The sequence below is a fragment of the Dendrobates tinctorius genome, unplaced genomic scaffold, assembly GCF_039654945.1.
Source record: "Dendrobates tinctorius isolate UK_male_01 unplaced genomic scaffold, ASM3965494v1 ptg000035l, whole genome shotgun sequence".
In the NCBI taxonomy this organism is placed as follows: Eukaryota; Metazoa; Chordata; class Amphibia; order Anura; family Dendrobatidae; genus Dendrobates; species Dendrobates tinctorius.
This window is the reverse complement of record NW_027361703.1, coordinates 66,120,717-66,139,743: the sequence shown is the minus strand read 5'-3', so window position 1 is coordinate 66,139,743 and position 19,027 is coordinate 66,120,717. Positions and strand designations below refer to the sequence as shown.

The 19,027-nt window shown below is 41.9% G+C and overlaps 1 protein-coding gene across 2 annotated transcripts in view; it reads right to left on the bottom strand.

Annotated features, from left to right (window-relative positions):
* Positions 1 to 19,027, bottom strand: part of COG5 (component of oligomeric golgi complex 5) — a 555,903-nt gene that overhangs the window by 210,678 nt on the left and 326,198 nt on the right. For both annotated transcript variants that reach the window (XM_073573558.1, XM_073573559.1), the window contains exon 8: positions 13,903 to 14,068. In XM_073573558.1, the coding sequence (XP_073429659.1) occupies positions 13,903 to 14,068 (166 nt within the window). The remainder of the gene's footprint in view (positions 1 to 13,902; positions 14,069 to 19,027) is intronic.

The following is a 19,027-nucleotide window of genomic DNA, read 5'->3' as shown; positions in this document are numbered from 1 at the left end:
CTACCCTGTTAAGCGCCCAGGCTGAGGTGCAGGTATGAGGCAGAGTCAGAGACTGGCATCAGCGCCAACTGGTGGCTTTGTCTGTAAGCCACGGTAATTGTGCTCGGCCCTTCACGGTAGCCAGCGTCCATTAGTGGCGTCCGCAGGTGCGATGCCACACGCTTAGTAGGTCTAGAGGGACTCTGACCCCGTCCCCTTGGGGCTGAGTTCCATGACCGTTTAGTGAGCGCTCCCTTTGCCGAGCTCTGCGAGTTTAAACAGGCTCCGGCATTTATGTTCTCCGGTAGTGCGGCTCTTGAGATAACAGCGTTCGCCCCTGTACACACCGGGTGACATTAACCCGTGTGTGTTCTTCTTTTATACCGCCATATAGCGTCCGCCATTACCAGGCAGCAGTTTACCATCTCTGTATGGTGGACCCCGGGCTGCGAACGCACCTTATTACCATCTTTTTATTATTTGGTGCGTTCCGCCAGCCCTAACAGTGTGAATTCCTTCTTTGAAGCTTAAAAGCTGGGCCCCCCTGCAGAGCCAGGTGTCTTGTTACAGCTGCACGTTTTCAGGAAGATTGTAAACTGTCAATAAATCTCCTCATCCTTCATAACGGGCCACTCTGATGATGAAGAAAGGAGGCCAGTGTTGTCTGATAAGATTTTGACATGTCGACCCCTGAAATGTTCCTGGCATCTATGGAGCTTCCATACTGCCCACAGTTCTTAGTAGTGGACCTGGCATTGTAACAATCCGAAGAGCAGAGGACTGGCGAACAGGAGGCACTGGAACTGAAAATAATTAACTGCCTCTTGATGTTTTAGTACAAACCTCAAGAGCCACTGATGAGAAGGATGGATGGCTACTTGGTAATATGCATCTATTAAATACAAGGTGCACATTAACTAATAGTTCCCTATTAAAGAGATTGTTGATCTTATTGTCTCCATTCTGAATTTCCCTTTGCCTGACCCACTGGTTTAGGGGCTTTAAGTTTATGATGGTACGATACTCCAAGAACGCTTTTTTTATTTTAATAGAAAAGAGACTTGAGTAGTAGCCCTGGTACACTTCTGAATGAGGAACAGGAATGCTATTAGATTCCTGATATCTTTTCTGAGCTTCTGTAGGGTAGGGAGTTTGGGGATTGAGGGTCTGTAAAGGTACTGTCACACTAAGAGATATCGCTAGCAATATCGCTATAACTAGTGACGTTATAGCGATATTGCTAGCGATATCTCTGTGTCTGATACTTACCTACGACCTGCTCCCCCGCTGGTAATCGCTGATCGCGCGAGAACGTTCAGGACCGCTTCTCATCGTCAGCTTCCTGCGGCGCTTCCTGCTGTGAGGATGAGCGACGCGTGGAGCTGGGCGGGAGGACGCAGGATCGCCTGGTGTGACAGGTAAGTAGCGACCCCCGTCCCCAGCGATGTCGCTAGTGAGATCTGCCTATGTGGCAGCTCACTAGCGACCACTTAGCGATGTACCAGCGATCCTGACCGCGTCATATCGCTGGTCGGGATCGCTGGTACATCGCTAAGTGTGACAGTACCTTTAGTCGAAATTTTTCTGGAGGGAGCAGAATAAACTCTATCTTGTAGTGTTCTACTATTATCTGAAGAGCACACTGCTTTTGCGCAATCGTCTGCCATTCCTCCAGAAAGAATCAAAGCCTCCCCCTACTCCTCTGGCGTCAAGGTCTCCCTGTTCTTGGACTAAATTGAATGGGGAACTTCTACCCTTACCTCCCTTTGGGTAACTCCATCTGCCAGTTTTACCTTTCCCCTCAAACTCTTTTCTTTGGATGGGCGGAACCTACGAAACGGTAGACTACCCCAGCTGTGGCACACAAACAGAGGAGGCAACGACAAGCATAGGAAGATGACAGTCCATTCAGGTACAAGGCCAGTTCACCCAAGGGTCACAACCTGGCTTCATCTTCCAGGGTCAACTACCCCACCTGTGGCACACACAGAGGCGGTAACGACAAGCTTAGTAAGATGACAGTCAAGGCCAGTTGACCCGAGGGTCACAACCTGGCTTATCTGAACATCTCCATGGAGCCAGGCGACAGGCGGTTTCTAATCCTGGCTTTCTCCAAACGTATCCATGGTTCAGCGATGGTCAATGGAGCAGATCTGTATTCTTCCATCTGGGGCTGAGGTCCCCTAGGTTGTTTCCTGTAGAATGATAGATCCGTGTCCCTCAAGATGGAACCATGATGTATTGGCATCAATCCTGTAGGGTCCCATGGATGTTTGGATGTCTTGGCAGAATCTCTGGCTGTCTGTATCTGACTCACTCTATAGAGGCATGTAACCTCTTATTATACTTAACATATGTCCCTCAGTTAGTATTGACATAAAAGCTAAGAATGGAGATTAGATCAAGTAGCATTACTTGATTATTTAACCTATTTGCATAGTTTTTCCTCCTCTGTTTTCGAAGTCCCCAAACTATCTGGCCTACACAATGCATAATTAGCATATGAGTAAACATCACTAGTCATCAAGGATAAGAGTACAATATGTTATACAAAATGTCAATATTATAGGCTTACACAAGCAAAAGTCCGTTTTCTAGACCAACACATAAATTCAAAAGTCAACATACAGATAACAGTTTTTTCTTATTGGTTTGCTAAAAATAGTTCTATTGTTAATTAAGATACAATGCTGTGTCTCTACAATCTCCTTTGCTATTCATAGCTTGAACCAGGTAACCCCTTTAACCCCTTCACCCCAAAGCCTATTTTCACCTTCCTGATCAGGTCAAACTTGACAATTCTGACCAGTGTCACTTCATGAGCTAATGACTCTGGAATGCTTCAATGGATCCCACTTTTGATCCCAAACTTTTATGCCCTTAAATCAGAGAGTTATGTTAATAAATAACATTTTCCACATATCTACTTTACATCAGCACAATTTTTTGAAACAACTATTTTTTGTTAGGAAGTTATAAAGGTTAAAAGTTGACCAGCAATTTCTCAACAAAATTTACCGCTTTTTTAGGGACCACATCACATTTGAAGTGACTTTGAGGGGTATATAAGACAAAAAACACCCAAAAGTGACACCATTCTAAAAACTGAACCCTTCAAGGTGTTTAAAACCACATTCAAGAAGTTTATCAATCCTTCAGGTGCTTCACAGGAATTATTATAATGTGGAAGGAAACATGATCATTTAACTTTTTTCCACCAAAATTTTACTTTAGATCCAATTTTTGTTATTTTCGAAAGAGTAACAGGAAAAAACTGGACCTCAAAATTTGATGTGCAATTTCTCCTGATTACGCAAATACCAAATATGTGCAGGAAAACTACTGTTTGAGCAAATGGCATGGTTTGGAAGGGAAAGGACGCCATTTGACTTTTGGAATGCAAAATTTGCTGGATTCATTAGCTGACCTCAAGTCGTGTTTATAAAGCCCCTGATGTGCCTAAAGAGTGGAAACCTCCCACAAGTGACCCCATTTTGGAAAGTAGACTCCTCAAGGAATTTATCGACATGTGTGGTGAGTACCTTAGACCCCAATGTGCTTCACAGATGTTTATAACGTTAAGCCATAAAAATAAAAAATCACATTTTTCCCACAAAAATGTTCTTTTAGCCCCTTTTTTTTTTAATTTTCACAAGGGTAACAGGAGAAAATGAACCACAAAAATTGTTATGAAATTTTTCCTGAGTACACAAATACCCCATATGTGGTAGAAAACTAGTTTTGAAGCACAGTGCCAAGCTCAGAAGGGAATAAGCACCATATTGGAGTTAAGATTTTGCTGGATTGGTGCCATGGCACATTGGTAGAACCCCTGAGGAGCCAGAACAGCCGAACGTCCCATAAATGACCCCATTTTACAAATACACGTTTCAAGGAATTCATCTAGCATCTAGAGGTGCAGAGATCATATTGACACCACGGGTGTGTCACAGAATTTTATACCATTGGGCACTGAATGAAAAATAATTACATTTTTACCACCAAAATTTTGTTTTAGCCCCAGATTTTACATTTTCACACTGGTAAATGGGTAAAAATGGCACCAAAATTTGTCCTAGAATTTCTGCTGACTGTAGAAACACCCAATATGTGGCTGTACAGTACTTCTAAGCCACACGGTGAGACAGGGGAGCGATAGAGCACTAGTTGCCTCCTGGAGCGCAGATCTTGCTAGAATAGTTTGTGGATTTCATATACAGAGCCTTTAAGTGCTAGAAGAAAAGAATCCCCCTCAAGTGACCCCATTTTGGAAATTATACCTCTTTGCAAGTTAACCTACAGGTGTAGTGATGATTTTGACTCCTTTAGTGTTGTCCAGAAATAAGCAGTAGTGGATGTTGCGGAGTAAAAATTGCAAACTGCCATTGCAATGCCCAGTACGTTGTAGCCACCAGTATGTTGTAGTACCCAGCTCTTGCTTCTGGAGGTAAACACCCATAAATTAGGTGGGCTATCATCGCTACAGAAATGACAAACATGTGGATGCTAAATGTAGTTTAAACACATTGTGGGGCTAAGAAGAAAGGGGGCATTTGGATTTGGGATAGCAGAATTTGCTGAATTTCTTTTGGGGTGTGAGCAGCCATAGTGCTTTTACATTACCAGCACTGTACTACCAGTAACATGGAAGATCCCTATATTTCCATTGACATGAAGAACCTGAGTGGGGACTTGTTTTTTTTGTGGATTGATTTGAAAGCTTTCAACTCTGCAAAAACTCTTAATGTTTCTCTTATTCATTCTCGTCTGAACTATTGTTACTCTCTACTAATCGGTCTCTCTCTTACCAAACTCTCCCCTCTCTAATCTGTCTTGAATGCTGCAGCCGGATCTTATTCCTCACCAATGGTTATACTGATGCCTCTACCTCATTACAATGGTTACCCATCCACTCCAGAATCCAGTACAAACTTATTACCCTCACCAACAAAGCACTCCATGGCTCAGCACCACCCTATAAATCTCCTCCCTCGTCTCAGTCTACCACCACCCTACCGATGCCCTCCTTTCTGCTAATGACCTGAGGTTAACATCCTCAATAATCAGAACCTCCCACTCCCGTCTCCAAGACTTTTCACGTGCTGTGCCGATTCCTTGGAATGCACTTCCCAGGATAATTCGATTAATCCCCACAGTTTTAAGCATGCCCTAAAAACGCATTTGTTCAGACTGGCCTACCACCTGAACGCATTATGCTAACTATGCCTGTGTTGCTCATTTAAAATTTTTACCATAACAAGGTTCCTCACATCATGTTCTCACATGCTTTATGCATTTAATAGCCCACCCTGTCTGTACTGTTAAATACTTAGGCTGATAACTGGTTCATAGAAAACCTGATACACAGAGTTCAAGTCCACAATTTGATATGAAAAAATATATAGATTTTATTAGTTACAAAACAATTCAGTATATATAGTAAACTGATCAATATCTGACAGAGGGTCTATACATTAGAGACAGAAGGATTTACACACATGGTACAGTGCTGCAGTACTGGGTGTTCCTGATCGAGGCACTATGGGTATGAGCAATTTTTCATTTGGTTTATGATTATTTGTATTCCGGCAATTGGACTATGCACTTTAGCACATGAAAGGACAATTACTGTAGTTCCTAAATACTGAGATCATGCAATGGTATGTGTGATTTGGCACCAAGGCATTCTATTATACATGACAACTGGGTGTCACTTTGCTCCCCCACCTCTTACTATTATATCTGGATACACTGTACCATGTGTGTAAACCCTTCTGTCTCTAATGTATAGACCCTCTGTCAGATATTGATCAGTTTACTATATATACTGAATTGTTTTGTAACTAATAAAATCTATATATTTTTTCATATCAAATTGTGGACTTGAACTCTGTGTATCAGGTTTTCTAGGTTATATAAGAGTGTCCAATGGGGGTTGTACTGGTCCCAGTAGAGACTGTGGACCTCCCCCTTTCAATCATATTGGTATATAAATTCTGTTGTGAACTTTATTGTTATTCATTGATCACTGGTTCATGCAGCATTACATGAACACCCGATTCTTACACTAGGGATGGTCCGAACAACGAAAGTAATTGTTACCACCCACCTTTCGTGTCTCCCCTTTTTCCTCATAGATTGTAAGCTTGCGAGCAGGGCCCTCATTCCTCTTGGTATCTGTTATAATCTATGTGATTATTGTTATGCTGTAATGTCTATCGTCTGTACAAGTCCCCTCTGAAATGTAAAGTGCTGCGGAATATGTTGGCGCTATAGAAATAAAATGTATTATTATTATTATTAAAGCTTTTGCTGGAAACATTTTTCATAATATTTGGGATCACATGTATCCGGCGCTCTACGCTGAGCACTTTCATCTGGGTTTACATCTAAATTTCAGAGTGACGTGATTCAGATAAAACCCACGGGGAAGGCGCTCACCATAATGAGATAGCTGAGTTGCTCTGGACTCTGTCTGGCCTCTGTTCAGCGGTGTCTTTTTCAGAAGTGCAGAAAACTGTGGAGAACCACGCTTTTATGCATGCCTAAAAAGACGGTCACCGCTGGATCACAGGTCGTTTGGTGCCCATAGTGCCTCCATCTGCCTCATTTTGGCGAATCTTCTGCTGAGATTTCCGTCTGAATCACATATTTTAAAGTTTTATATGGATGCCTTGTTTTTCATTTATTTTTTTAACGCTGTTCATTGAAGGGGTTAACTAGTGGTACAGATTTATAGGGTGGGTCATTCCAGACGCAAAGACAGCAAATATGCTTTACTTTTTTTGTTTATTTTAACATAAATAAATGCATTTATTGGAATATTTTTTCATTTTTTGTCCCTTATTTATTTTTTTTTTAACTATTTTTACAATTTTTATTAACTTTTTTTTTTTACATTGTCTCAGGATGGGACATCAACTATACACTAACAGATCGCTGATCTAATACTCGGCATTACATTATATCTGCATTACATTATATCAGCGTTTCAGATGCAGAGAGGAAGCGTGTCAGCACCTGCTTGAGCCTGAGCATAAGCTGACAGGCCACAGTCCCTGGGTAACCCCACGGACATCTTTCGGCCTGGGGTCACCATGGAGACCATCATCACAATGCAATTGCAATCGCGTTGTGCCAATGGGAGCACAAAGGGAGCTCCCTCCTTCTCATTATTTACACCGGCATCAGAGGAGTTAAAAGCCCGCGACTGACAATGGTCCAGGGTGTTGCTGCAGGGTGTCAGTTCTCATATAGAGCTGGCATTTGATCACAGCGGCGCTCAGCGTGAGCCTGTGCGATCATCCTGATTTGTGGGAACGCAGATCCCACAGAGCCATATGTATACGACGCATGTCGGAAAGGGGTTAAGTAACACTCTTTTATGGTCAAATGTCTGATGGACACCTTTTTAATAAATAATTAGACTTGCCTGTGGTTGAATAATTGTTAATTAGAATTTTTTAGTCTTTGTATTAGGATTTTCATTGGGGTATACTCCTTTCTACAACATGTTCTTAAATTAATTTGTTAGGAAAATAACTTTCGGATGAGTAGAATAATAAATCTTCTTTGCAATCAATGGCCCACATTTGTGTGAGTGTTATGTAGTATGGTGCTCCATCGAAAATGTTGATTCTGAAAGGAAACAAAAGGTTTTCTGACAAATCTCTTACTGTGTACTCACTTTTTGCTGATCAATTCACAACACACGCAATACAGTGTATATAACCTCTACACAACCCTGCCAGTTTTTTCATGTTGGACAAAAAGATACCAAAAATAATCATTTCAGAACTTTTTCCAACTCTAACCCCTTAACCACCAGAGGTATTTAAGTTGTTGCAGTATTGTTTTTTGCCCCCCTTCTTTCCAGAGCCATAACTTTTTTTATTTTTTAGTCAAAATGGCCATATTAGGACTTGTTTTTTGGGGGCTAAGATGTACTTTTGAACAACACCAATGGTTTTAACATACCCTGTACTGGAAAATTGCAAAAAAAGTGCAATTCCACAGTTGTTGTTTTTTTTACCATGTTCAGTAAAAGCTAAAACTGACCTGCCATTATGATTCTCCAGATCATTACAAGTTCATAGATGCCAAACGTATATACCTGGGTACTTTTTAAGTGGTGAAAAAAATAAAAAATTTGTTGAATAAAAATTGCGCCATTTTCCAAGACATGTAGCGTTTTTCATGATCTAGGCTTATTTTTTCTGCACCAAGTTGATGTTTTTAACTATACCATTTTGGTGAATATACGATCTTTTGATCGCCCATTATTGCATTTTATTGCAATGTAGCGGCGACCAAAAAAACGCTATTCTGACATTTTGAATTTTTTTTTCGTTACGTAGTTTAGCGATCGGGTTATTTTTTTTATACTGATAGATTGGGCGATTCTGAATGCGGCGATATAAAATATATGTATATTTGATTTTTTTTATTTTAGATGGGGCGAAAGGGGGGTGATTTGAACTTTTATATTTTTTTTAATTCTAAAAACTTTTTTTTTACTTTTTGCATGCTTCAACAGTCTCCATCGGAGACTAGAAGCTGCAATACTTTGATCGCCTCTTCAACATGCAGGTGATGATCAGATCATTTCATTTGATATGAACGCTGACCACAGTGCTGAAGCACTATACTCAAATTACGTATGTCAATCTGATGCATGCTACACAACTCATATATGCCAACCTGATGCACTCTGCACAACCTTTTTATGCAACTACATTATAAAATTCACATATCAGGAAAATAATAGATCAATTGCAATATAGGGTTGCTTGTGTGGGTTTCCACTGTTTAGGCATATCAGGGGCTCTCCAAATGCGACATGGCACCATCAGACCATTCCATCAAAGTCTGCTTTCCAAACATCACTGTTTCCTTTCAAAGCACGGCCATTCGCCCAAACAGTAGTTTTCATCCAGATTTGCATACTCAGGAGAAATCGGACATCAAATTTATAGTCCATGTTCTCCTGTTACCCTTCTGAATATAAAAAAGATTGAGGCTAAATCAACATTTTTGAGGAAAAACATTTGATCTTTCATTTTCACGGTTCAACATTATAAACTTCTGTGAAGCACCTGGGGGTTCAAGGTGCTCAACACACACCTAGTCTAGTTTCCAAAATGTGGTCACTTGTATTAGGGGTTTCCACTGTTTAGGCACATCGGGGCTTTCCAAGCGAATGGTGTTCGCTTCGCTCTTCAATTCAGACAATTTTGTGTTCAAAAAGTCAAATGGTGCTCCTTCCCTTCCGAGCCCTGCCTTCTGCTCGAACAGCAGTTTTCCCCCCACATATGGGGTATTTGCGTACTCAGGAGAAATTGCACAAAAAATCTGGGGATTCATTTTCTCTTGTTACCCTTGTGAAAATAAAAAAAATTGGGACATAAAAAAAAAAGTAAAATGTTAATTTTTTTCCTTCCACATTGCTTTAATTCCTGTGAAGCTCATGAAGATTTGATAAACTGCTCGAATGAGGTTTTAAGTACCTTGAGGGGTGCATTTTTTAGAATTGTGTCAGCACTGAGATCTCATCTGCCGAGATCTCCATCTTGCGCATGCGCCGCCCCCCGCAGCTATTTTCCCCAGAGTCCACCACATAGGAAACCATGGAACTGCAGGGGCTCTGACCTTTCACAAAATGTCAGCAGATACCCCGCAACGGCCCGCCACATATTCAAACACCCCTCATCACAGATACCTATATGAAAAAGAAATACCAACAATGATGCAAAATTTCACTCAGGACTATGAATACCCAAATAAGACTAAAAACCCAAAAGAAGATATTCAAACAATATTGACTAATTTTTATACATCACCAAAAATATTCTATAAAATAAAAATATTTAATGACAAAGATGATGTGTGAAAAATAATTTTTTAGTTTCTATTTTCACAAATGCAATTAAAATTAGACATTAAGACGACATAAAAAATACATACCGTATATACTCGTGCATAAGCCGAGATTTTCAGCCCATTTTTTTGCGCTGGAAGTCCCCCTCTCGGCTTATACACGAGTTCTATACCTGGGGGTCGGTGGGGGAGGGGGAGTGGGGATGTCAGAGATCATACTTACCTCCCCTGGCACTGTCTCTCTGCAGCCCCTCCTGCTTCTCCATGGTCTAATTTCCTGCCTTCAGTAGTCACATGGTACCGCTCATTAAACTCATGAATATGCACATATTCATGTGTAATGAGCGGTATCACATGACCGCTGAAGGGAGACCGTAGCGAAGCGGGGCAGCCTCTGCAGAGACCGCACCAGGGGAGCTAAGTATAGCGATATTCACCTGTCCAGGGTATCCATCGCTGCTCACCGCTGTCTGCTGAATCCTCTGTCTGTGACTGTTTAGGCAGCAGGGGGTGCGGTGACGTGGTTAGTGTGTGCTGCGCCCTCTGCTGCCTGAACATCACTGACAGATGACATGGCAAACAGTGGTTAGCGGCGATGACCCCCCAGACAGGTGAGTATGGCATTTTTTTTTTTTGCAGCAGCATATGGGGTAATAATATATGGAGCATAATCTATGGAGCAGCGTATGGGGGCATATTTTATGGAGCAGCATAGTGGGCATAGTCTGTTGAGCATTTTATGTTGGCATAATCTATGGAGCATCTTATGGGGGCATAATCTATGGAGCATTTTATGGGGGAATAATCTATGGAGCATCTTATGGAGCATCTTATGGGGCATATTATTCTATGGAGCATCTTATGGGGCCATTATTAACCTTTCTGCAGCATTATATGGGGTGTATTTTGTATGGAGCATCTTATGGGGCCCATCATGAACTGTATGGAGCATTACATGGGGCTCCTGATTCAATATGGATATTCAAAAACATTTAACCTACTGATGTCTCAATTCATTTTACTTTTATTGATATCAATTTTTATCTTTGAAATTTAGCAGTAGCTGCTGCATTTTCCACACTAGGCTTATACGCGAGTCAATAAGTTTTCACAGTTTTTTTGTGGCAAAATTAAGGGGGTCGGCTTATACACGGGTCACACCAGTGGTAGCTGAGACCCCGGAGAACATGATTTGGGTCGGTTTTTACTGACCCCAGTGTTGTGATCACTGTTATTCACGGAATAATGGCGACCGCAAGAAAAAAATCTAATTTCACATTTAATTTCTCTCTCCTTTGATAAGATCTAGCAAATCAGAGGAGAGAGAAATAGGGTCCCCCGGTGTCTCTGGATCCTCCTGCATTCTCCGGTGATGTTCCCCACCGTCGGCGTCTTGTTCCAGGAAGAAAATGGTGGGTGCGTGCACAGTGCGCCCGCCGAGATCTTCCGGCCGTAACCTGGCAACAATAGGAAATATTCCCTATTGGTTCATTTTGATCACTGTGATAGACCCTATCACAGTGAGTAAAATAAAAAAAATAGTATATCAAACCCCCCTTTATCACACCCTTAGTTAGGTTAAAATAAAAATGTATTTATTTCCATTTTTCCGTTAGGGTTGGGGTTAGAGCTAGGGTTATGCTTGGGGCTAGGTGTCAGGAACACCGCACTGCACTTGCTCACTGAGCCAGGGTGCGTGTCCTGAGTACAAAGACTGTGCACAAAGATACCTGCGGAGCGAGCAGCAGTGGTGACAATGCATGCTCCAGGACCTGAATCACGTGACTGCTGGGGGCGTGGCCTAAGCTCCACAGAGCTAGGAGCTCCACGGAAACTCCTAGAAGGGTAACTACAGGACAATGTTACCAAGGGGCATAGACAGAGACAGACACCAGATCAAGCCGGGTCAAAGCACGAGATAGCAGGACAGTACCAAAGGGCTAGACAGAAAGAATAGTCAGGACGTAGCAATAGATCAGAAAACCAGAACAGGTATTAGACGGTACAATAGGGGTAAACTGTAACGGAGTAACGATAGCCAAGCCAGGAGGTCAGAACCAGAAAAGACAATGGTACCAAAAACGAGAGACGGAGTACAGAGTGAAGGAACAAGCCGGGTCGTACACGGGAAGCAAACAAACAATGCAGAGTACACGCACACCAGGGGTCAGACACACCAGAATAGCAGTATAACTGACAGAGAATGCCAGTATGGAGTGAGCATAAATACCCCTGCCAGATCCAAAGAGAGGCCGGCAATGTTAACCCTGTCAGAACAGGACATTAACCATGTCCTAACCATGACACTAGGTTTAGGGTTGGGTCTAGGGTTAGAGCCAGGGTTACGGTTGGATTAGGGTTAGGGCTGGGGCTAGAGCTAGGGTTAGGGCTGGGGTTAGGGTTGTGTGGAGGTTAGGGTTTTGTTGGTTTAGGCTTAAGGTTAGAGTTTGGGCTAGAGTTAGGGAGGTTTTGGAGTTAGGGTTGCGGTAATGGTTGGGATTACGGTTAGGGTTGTGAATAGGGTTAGAGGTGTGCTGGCGTTATGGCTATGGTTGGAATTAGGGTTAGAGGTTTGTTGGGGTTAGGGATGGATATAGAATTGGGGGGTTCAACTGCTTAGGTACATCAGGGGGTCTCCAAACGCGACATGGTGCTCTCCATTGATTCCAGCCAATTTTGCGTTCAAAAAGTCAAACGTTGCTCCCTCCCTTCTGAGCCCAGCCATGCGCCCAGACAGTGGCTTTCCCCCACATACGGGGTATTGGCGTACTCAGCAGAAATTGCACAACAAATTTTGTGGTCCATTTTCTCCTGATACCCTTGTGAAAATAATTTACTTTGGAACCATTTTTTTTGTGAAAAAAGTAAAATGTTCATTTTTTTCCTTCTAATGTACATTGATTTAGTTCTCGTGAAGCACCTGAAGGCTAAATAAACTTCTTGAATGTGGTTTTGTGCACCATGAGGGGTGCAGTTTTTGTTTTTAGAATGATGTAACTTTTGGGTATTTTATAGCTATATTGACCCCCCAAACTCACTTCAAATGTGAGGTGATCCATAAAAAAATGGTTTTGTAAATTCTGTTGGAAAAATGAGACATGTCTGGTCAACGTCCTAACAAAAAAAAAATTATGTTTCCAAAACTGTGCTGATGTAATGTTGACATGTGGGAAATGTTATTAACTATTTTGTGTGATACCACTCTCTGATTTAAGGGTATAAATATTAGATGTTTGAAAATTTTCAAAACTTTTGCCAAATTTCCATTTTTTTCATAAATAAACGCAAGTTATATCGAATAAATAAAACCACTAACATGAAGTACAATATGTCACAAAAAACAATCTCGGAATCAGTGGGATCCGTTGAAGCGTTCTAGAGCTATAACCTCATAAAATGACTGGTCAGAAATGTAAAAATTGGCTTGGTCATAAAGTGCCAAATTGGCTCTGTCACTGAGGGGTTAAACAACAATCACAAGTCGGATTTCATCAACCAAGGTATAATTTTAATCAGTATTATGGCGTCAATCTGACACTGTATGTAGGTTACTGAGCACAATCCTGCTGACAGGTTCCCTTTAACGATGGAAGTCTATCATTTTCAATGATAGACTTCAAGGAATAAGTCTTATTTTTTACTTTTAAACAATACAGTAGTTAAATGCTAAAAATAAAGTCTAAATCATACTAGTCAAGTATAAAAGGATAATTCTATATAAATGCAGGAAGAGACACTACTGAAAACACCTTAAATTGTCTGGCAGATAGGTAACATTTACATGAAAGCCTTGTGGCAGCTTTTCGATAACAAAATGATCATAAAAATAGTAATACATTTTAGAAAAAATAATTGCGTGTGATCTCAACCTCAAGCAAATGTACCTGTGTTTCAAATTTCATGCTGAGAGTACAAAATAGAAATTTAAAAAAATACAGTGCAAAAAAAAAGGCATACATTTGCAAGATAAACACTCATTCTTCACAGTTTGCTACAATGCTGGAATAAAATGTTTCCCTGTAAAAGTGGCAAATATTGCTTTCATACCTCTCTGGACGGCTTGTGATGTTTGTGTTAGAATCTTTATATCAAGAGCATTGTTGATATTCTCATCAAGTGCTGTGCAATAACCATCCACCACACTGATAATGGTATCTTTTAGAGCTCCCAGGTTGTAGAAAACTTGTAAAGCTGTCCCAACCTGTGTTGGATTCTAAGGAAGAAAAATAGAAAAGGTTAGAACAGCAGATCGTTTAAGTGTTTCTATTTTAAGTACCGTAGATGCCAACTGTACTCAATTTTCAGTGCCCTTGCAAGTATTAAAGATTTACTTCTGTAACCATTTACTCCTAAACATGACTCTATTTTTAGTATAGGAAACTGTTCAGCACTTATTCTGTATATTTAGCAGAGTAAAGAACATAAAATAAGGTGGAAAAAAATATACAGTCTTTATAAAGAAGTTCTGACGACACCCGTTTATTCTTAATTATGCCAGACATATTATTCAGCAGCTCAAGACACATAAGCCATTGTTCATATGAGACTGCACACTGACTTGTTTTGATTTGCTGAAGGCCTGCTTATTATCGATTGTATCAGCCCCTACAATGTACTCTTCTAAATAACCTTGGAGGACAAAGATGCAGGTTAATTGAACAACTGATGTTTGTTAATGTTGTATGCCTGCTAGTTACCTATTGTACCAGCTCTGCAGATGATTATTCTACAAAACCTTGAAGGACAAAATATGCAGATAATTGTACACTTGAACAATGAGGGATTATCTCCCAACGTTCCCCAATCCTGTGGAAAAAATCCCTGATTAAGAGCTGTGAACTATAAAAAGGGAATCTTCCTCTGTTTCAAGAGACTCTAGAGAACAGCAACCAAAGCACACTGGCTCCGACAAGAGGAATACAGATTTGATCCACTGCCTATCACTGAACCCATGGAGATGTTTGGAGAGCCCATGTTGGGAATCAGGTCACTTGGTCACATACCTCAATGGACTCTGTCAGCTTCCTACGCTTGAGGCTACCTCCTTCTCTATGAGTGCCCGCCAAAAGCGGGGTGCTACTGGTTGGGGTAGTTGGTCCTGGTGAGCCAGCGTGAGCCAGCGGAAGGGTGGGACTCTGTCATTTGCACCATCTTATGTACTGGCTGGGACTGTACTCTATGTTATTTACTATTGGTGATCCAATAAAGTATTGTGTTACCCTAGCCCTTTGTTATCTGAGTATTCTGCCCACGGGGAAGGAGTACCGGCGTTCAGTGAGCTGAGCCCTCGACCATGCGGTCTTTCTAAAGACAGCCATGCCAGAGGATGAGAGCACCCATTGACCCTTGTGTCTCCACAGAAGTTGCCTGGCGTTAAGTTGTTTGCTAAGCAAATCAGCATGATAGGGTGGTGTACTGCACCAAGCTCCAGCTACTAAACCACAAAGTTCCCCCTATATAATTTTCACTGGAAATGAGCAAAAACACTTATAGGACCATGTCATAGTGGCTATGTAGGTAGTACAAGGCTGCCAGATCAGAGTCCGTCAAAAACTTCTCCTACCCGATGACATCCAACTTCCTCATCTGTTTTTTTTTTTTTTTTTTTTTTTTTTTAAGTCCAGCATGATGTCATCCATGTGTAATGCCACAACAATGTCAATGCATCAGGCCTGTTGATCAGGAGAGGTTCCAGGGATTCCAGCAAGTTAGCAGAAATCCTGATTTGGCAGCAGAATCTTTTTGCTCAACTCTAGCATCAACGTGTAGAAGGGTAGTGTCCCGAAATGGACATTATATGCACACACACATTCAATTTATATTTATACAGTACAGACCAAAAGTTTGGACACACCTTGTCATTCAAAGACTTTGAAGAACCTAGAATATAAGACATATTTTCAGTTGTTTCACAGTTTTTTGTTAATTATATAATTCCACATGTGTTAATCATAGTTTTGATGCCTTCAGAGTGAATCGACAATTTTCATAGTCATGAAAATAAAGAAAACTCTTTGAATGAGAAGGTGTGTCCAAACTTTTGGTCTGTACTGTATATATTTATAAATGTTACACACAAACACACACATGTGTATGTATGTATAGATACGGCAATGACTTGACCACAGAAAAAAAGACACAGCAGAAAGACTAATTACAAAAAGACTTACCGTATATACTCGTGTCTGGCTATGTGCCCATGTTGCAGAAATGCTGCGGAATTGTCAGCAGCATTTCCGCAACGCCCCGCCGTGGGTAAAACACATGTGGAATTCACGTGGTTTCCCGCAAAACACAAGCATTTTTAGATTCGAAGCATTGCTTGGAAAAGTGATTGACAGGTTGGTCACACTTGTCAAGCATAGTGCTTGACAAGTGTGACCAAATTTTTACTACTGCCTATGCAGCATCAATAGTAAAAGATAGAATGTTAAAAATAATTCAAAAAATTAAAAAAATAGTGATATACTTACCCTCTGTCGGCCCCCAGAGTCCTCCCGGTCACGCGAGACCGCTACGTCATCAGAGGTCATTCGCGCAATGCATCCCTAGGAACGGAAGTTGCTGGCAGTGCCGCTGAGGGCCGGGAGGACTTCGGGGGCCAACAGAAAGTAAGTATAGCCCTATTTTTTATTTTAATACTATTTTTTTACAGGAATATGCTACCCAGGGCATGGAAGAGAGTCTCCTCTTCTCCAGACCCTGGGTACCATCCACACATGAAGCGTTCACTTTACGCATGGTGGGCATAGCCACATGCGTAAAGTGGGCGTTTCAATGCAATCCTATGGCAGCGGAATCACCACAATTCCGCAGAATTAATGAACATGCTGCGGATTTTACCACTATGTGATTCCGTAGCGGAAAAATCCGCAGCATTGGCACAGCAACTGCGGAATCCCATAGGATTGCATGCGTTTTGTTAGCGTTTTTTTGTGCTGAAAACGCCACCCACGGCTTATACAACGAGTCAATTATACCAGAGGGCATGCGGGGAAGTAGTGGAGCAGCGGGTCATGGTTGGCAGGAGCCGGCAGCTGCGGCTGTAACTGTGCCCACTGCTAAAGAGAAATGAATAATCATTTTTCTCATAGTGCGCACAGTGAGAGCAGCAGCCGCCGGCTTCCAGAAGACATCCTACTCACCTTCCTGCGCACCCTTGCTGCATCTCGTTGGTGCCGGCGCCAGCAACATTTCCGGCCAAGCGATCACATGGCCCCGCTAATTAAGGTAAGGAATATGCACGCCTCTCCACTCCCATAGGCGTGGAGTGAATATTCATCTTAATGAGTGGGACCACGTGATCGCTAGGCAGGAAGAGCTGCTGGTGCTGGAACGAGATGCATCAGGGCACACAGGAAGGTGAGTAAGATGTTTGTTTTTAATAAGAAACATGCATACAAGGATAGAGGATAAGGAGCCATGCATACAAGGGTAGGGACGGGGGAGCCATGCACACAGGGACAGGGACGGGGGAGCCATGCATACAAGGGCAGGGACGGGGGAGCCATGCATACAAGGGCAGGGACGGGGGAGCCATGCATACAAGGGCAAGGACGGGGGAGCCATGCATACAAGGGCAGGGACTGGGGAGCCATGCATACAATGACAGGGACCGGGGAGCCATGCATACAATCATTTTTCACGCTGGTGTTATAAAGTATTCTAATTTACTGAGATAATGACTTTTGGGTTTTCATTGGCTGTAAGCCAAAATCATCAACATTAACAAAAATAAACACTTGAAATAGATCACTCTGTTTGTAATGACTCTACAGTATATAATATATAAGTATCAATTTTTGCATTAAAGAAAAGATGTGAATTAAATTTTTCATGATATTGTAATTTTGTGAGAAGCACCTGTATATAGTCGCCAGCTTGGATATAAATATATATGTCTGTAATAGACTGTAGACTTATGTGTGTATAATTAATATCCTTTATTGATTCACTGCTTTGTCTCAGTTAGTACCTGTTCACAATAAGGTGAATATGATCTATGATTTCCCTTATTAGCACACCTTTCGAAATCTTCCACTCTCTACACTTTTCTAGAACCTTCTGCCAACTTCATAGCTGCCAGCGACAAGCGACCCCCCTTCTTCCCCCCTGCCTGTCATGCCTGCGGCTTTGTGTTAGACCGGGGTCACACTGCGTGGTATAGTGCGGTGTAAAGCAGTTCGTTAACGCTGCCATTCAGCCCCATTGTCGGGCGCATCACGACGCATGCCGTAAAGCGGCACGTGTTCGCGATGTGCCGTTATTCACTGACCGAGCCTCGGACGCGGGCTGCAGCGGCTGAGGCTCCATCACCGCTAGCACAGATGAATCAAATGTGCTAGCACAGATGATTCATCTGCGCTTGTGGGTATAGCATAACGCGATCGCGTTATGCTATACCATTAACACAGCCCGTCAATGTTATGCATTGAACAGGCTGCTTAACGTAATGTGAACCTAGCCTTAGCTCTGTAACATGACCCTCCAGCTCACTCTCTCCTTCCTGTCACCCCTCCCAAAGGAATGTCTTTGTCTCTTTTCCCCATGTGTTGGCTTCTCATCATTTCGACATAATGCGACGTGAATTTATGATAGAAATATAAAAATGACATATGGGGACATGCTTCAATAGAGCTTCGCTTCAGCTCCTCTTGCTAAACTCTAGCACCAGCAGAAACCGAGAAATGGATTTCTCCTCACCAGAGTGGTATAGCTAGTCCGAGTCTGGAATCATTAGAAAGCTCATTTCAATATAACATGAATGATGGGTCTGCCGTTATTCTGCTAGGTTATCAAGCCAAGTTATGATTATTACGAGTTTTCTGACCAAAATGTGCACCCTGGTAAAAGGTGAGGGCAGTGGTGACTCAACCCACTTTAGTGATGTCATGACCCAGAAGTATAAGTTACTTCCCCCCAGCCCAACCCAGTTAGTTGCTTCCTGGACGCTGTTGCATCAAGACCCTCCAATGCATTTTCATGCTCACCCCTCCCCTCAGCCTGGTTGCCTGAGATGATCTAAGTAACATGTGAGTGTTCATTTGTGTTTTAATTCCCTTTTTATTTGTAATTGCTTTGTACATATTTTAATTGTCTCATATTGTAAAATCTTTTTATACCTTCTGTAAACACCGTCTAACTTTTGGAGTAAAATATAAAATTACTAGTT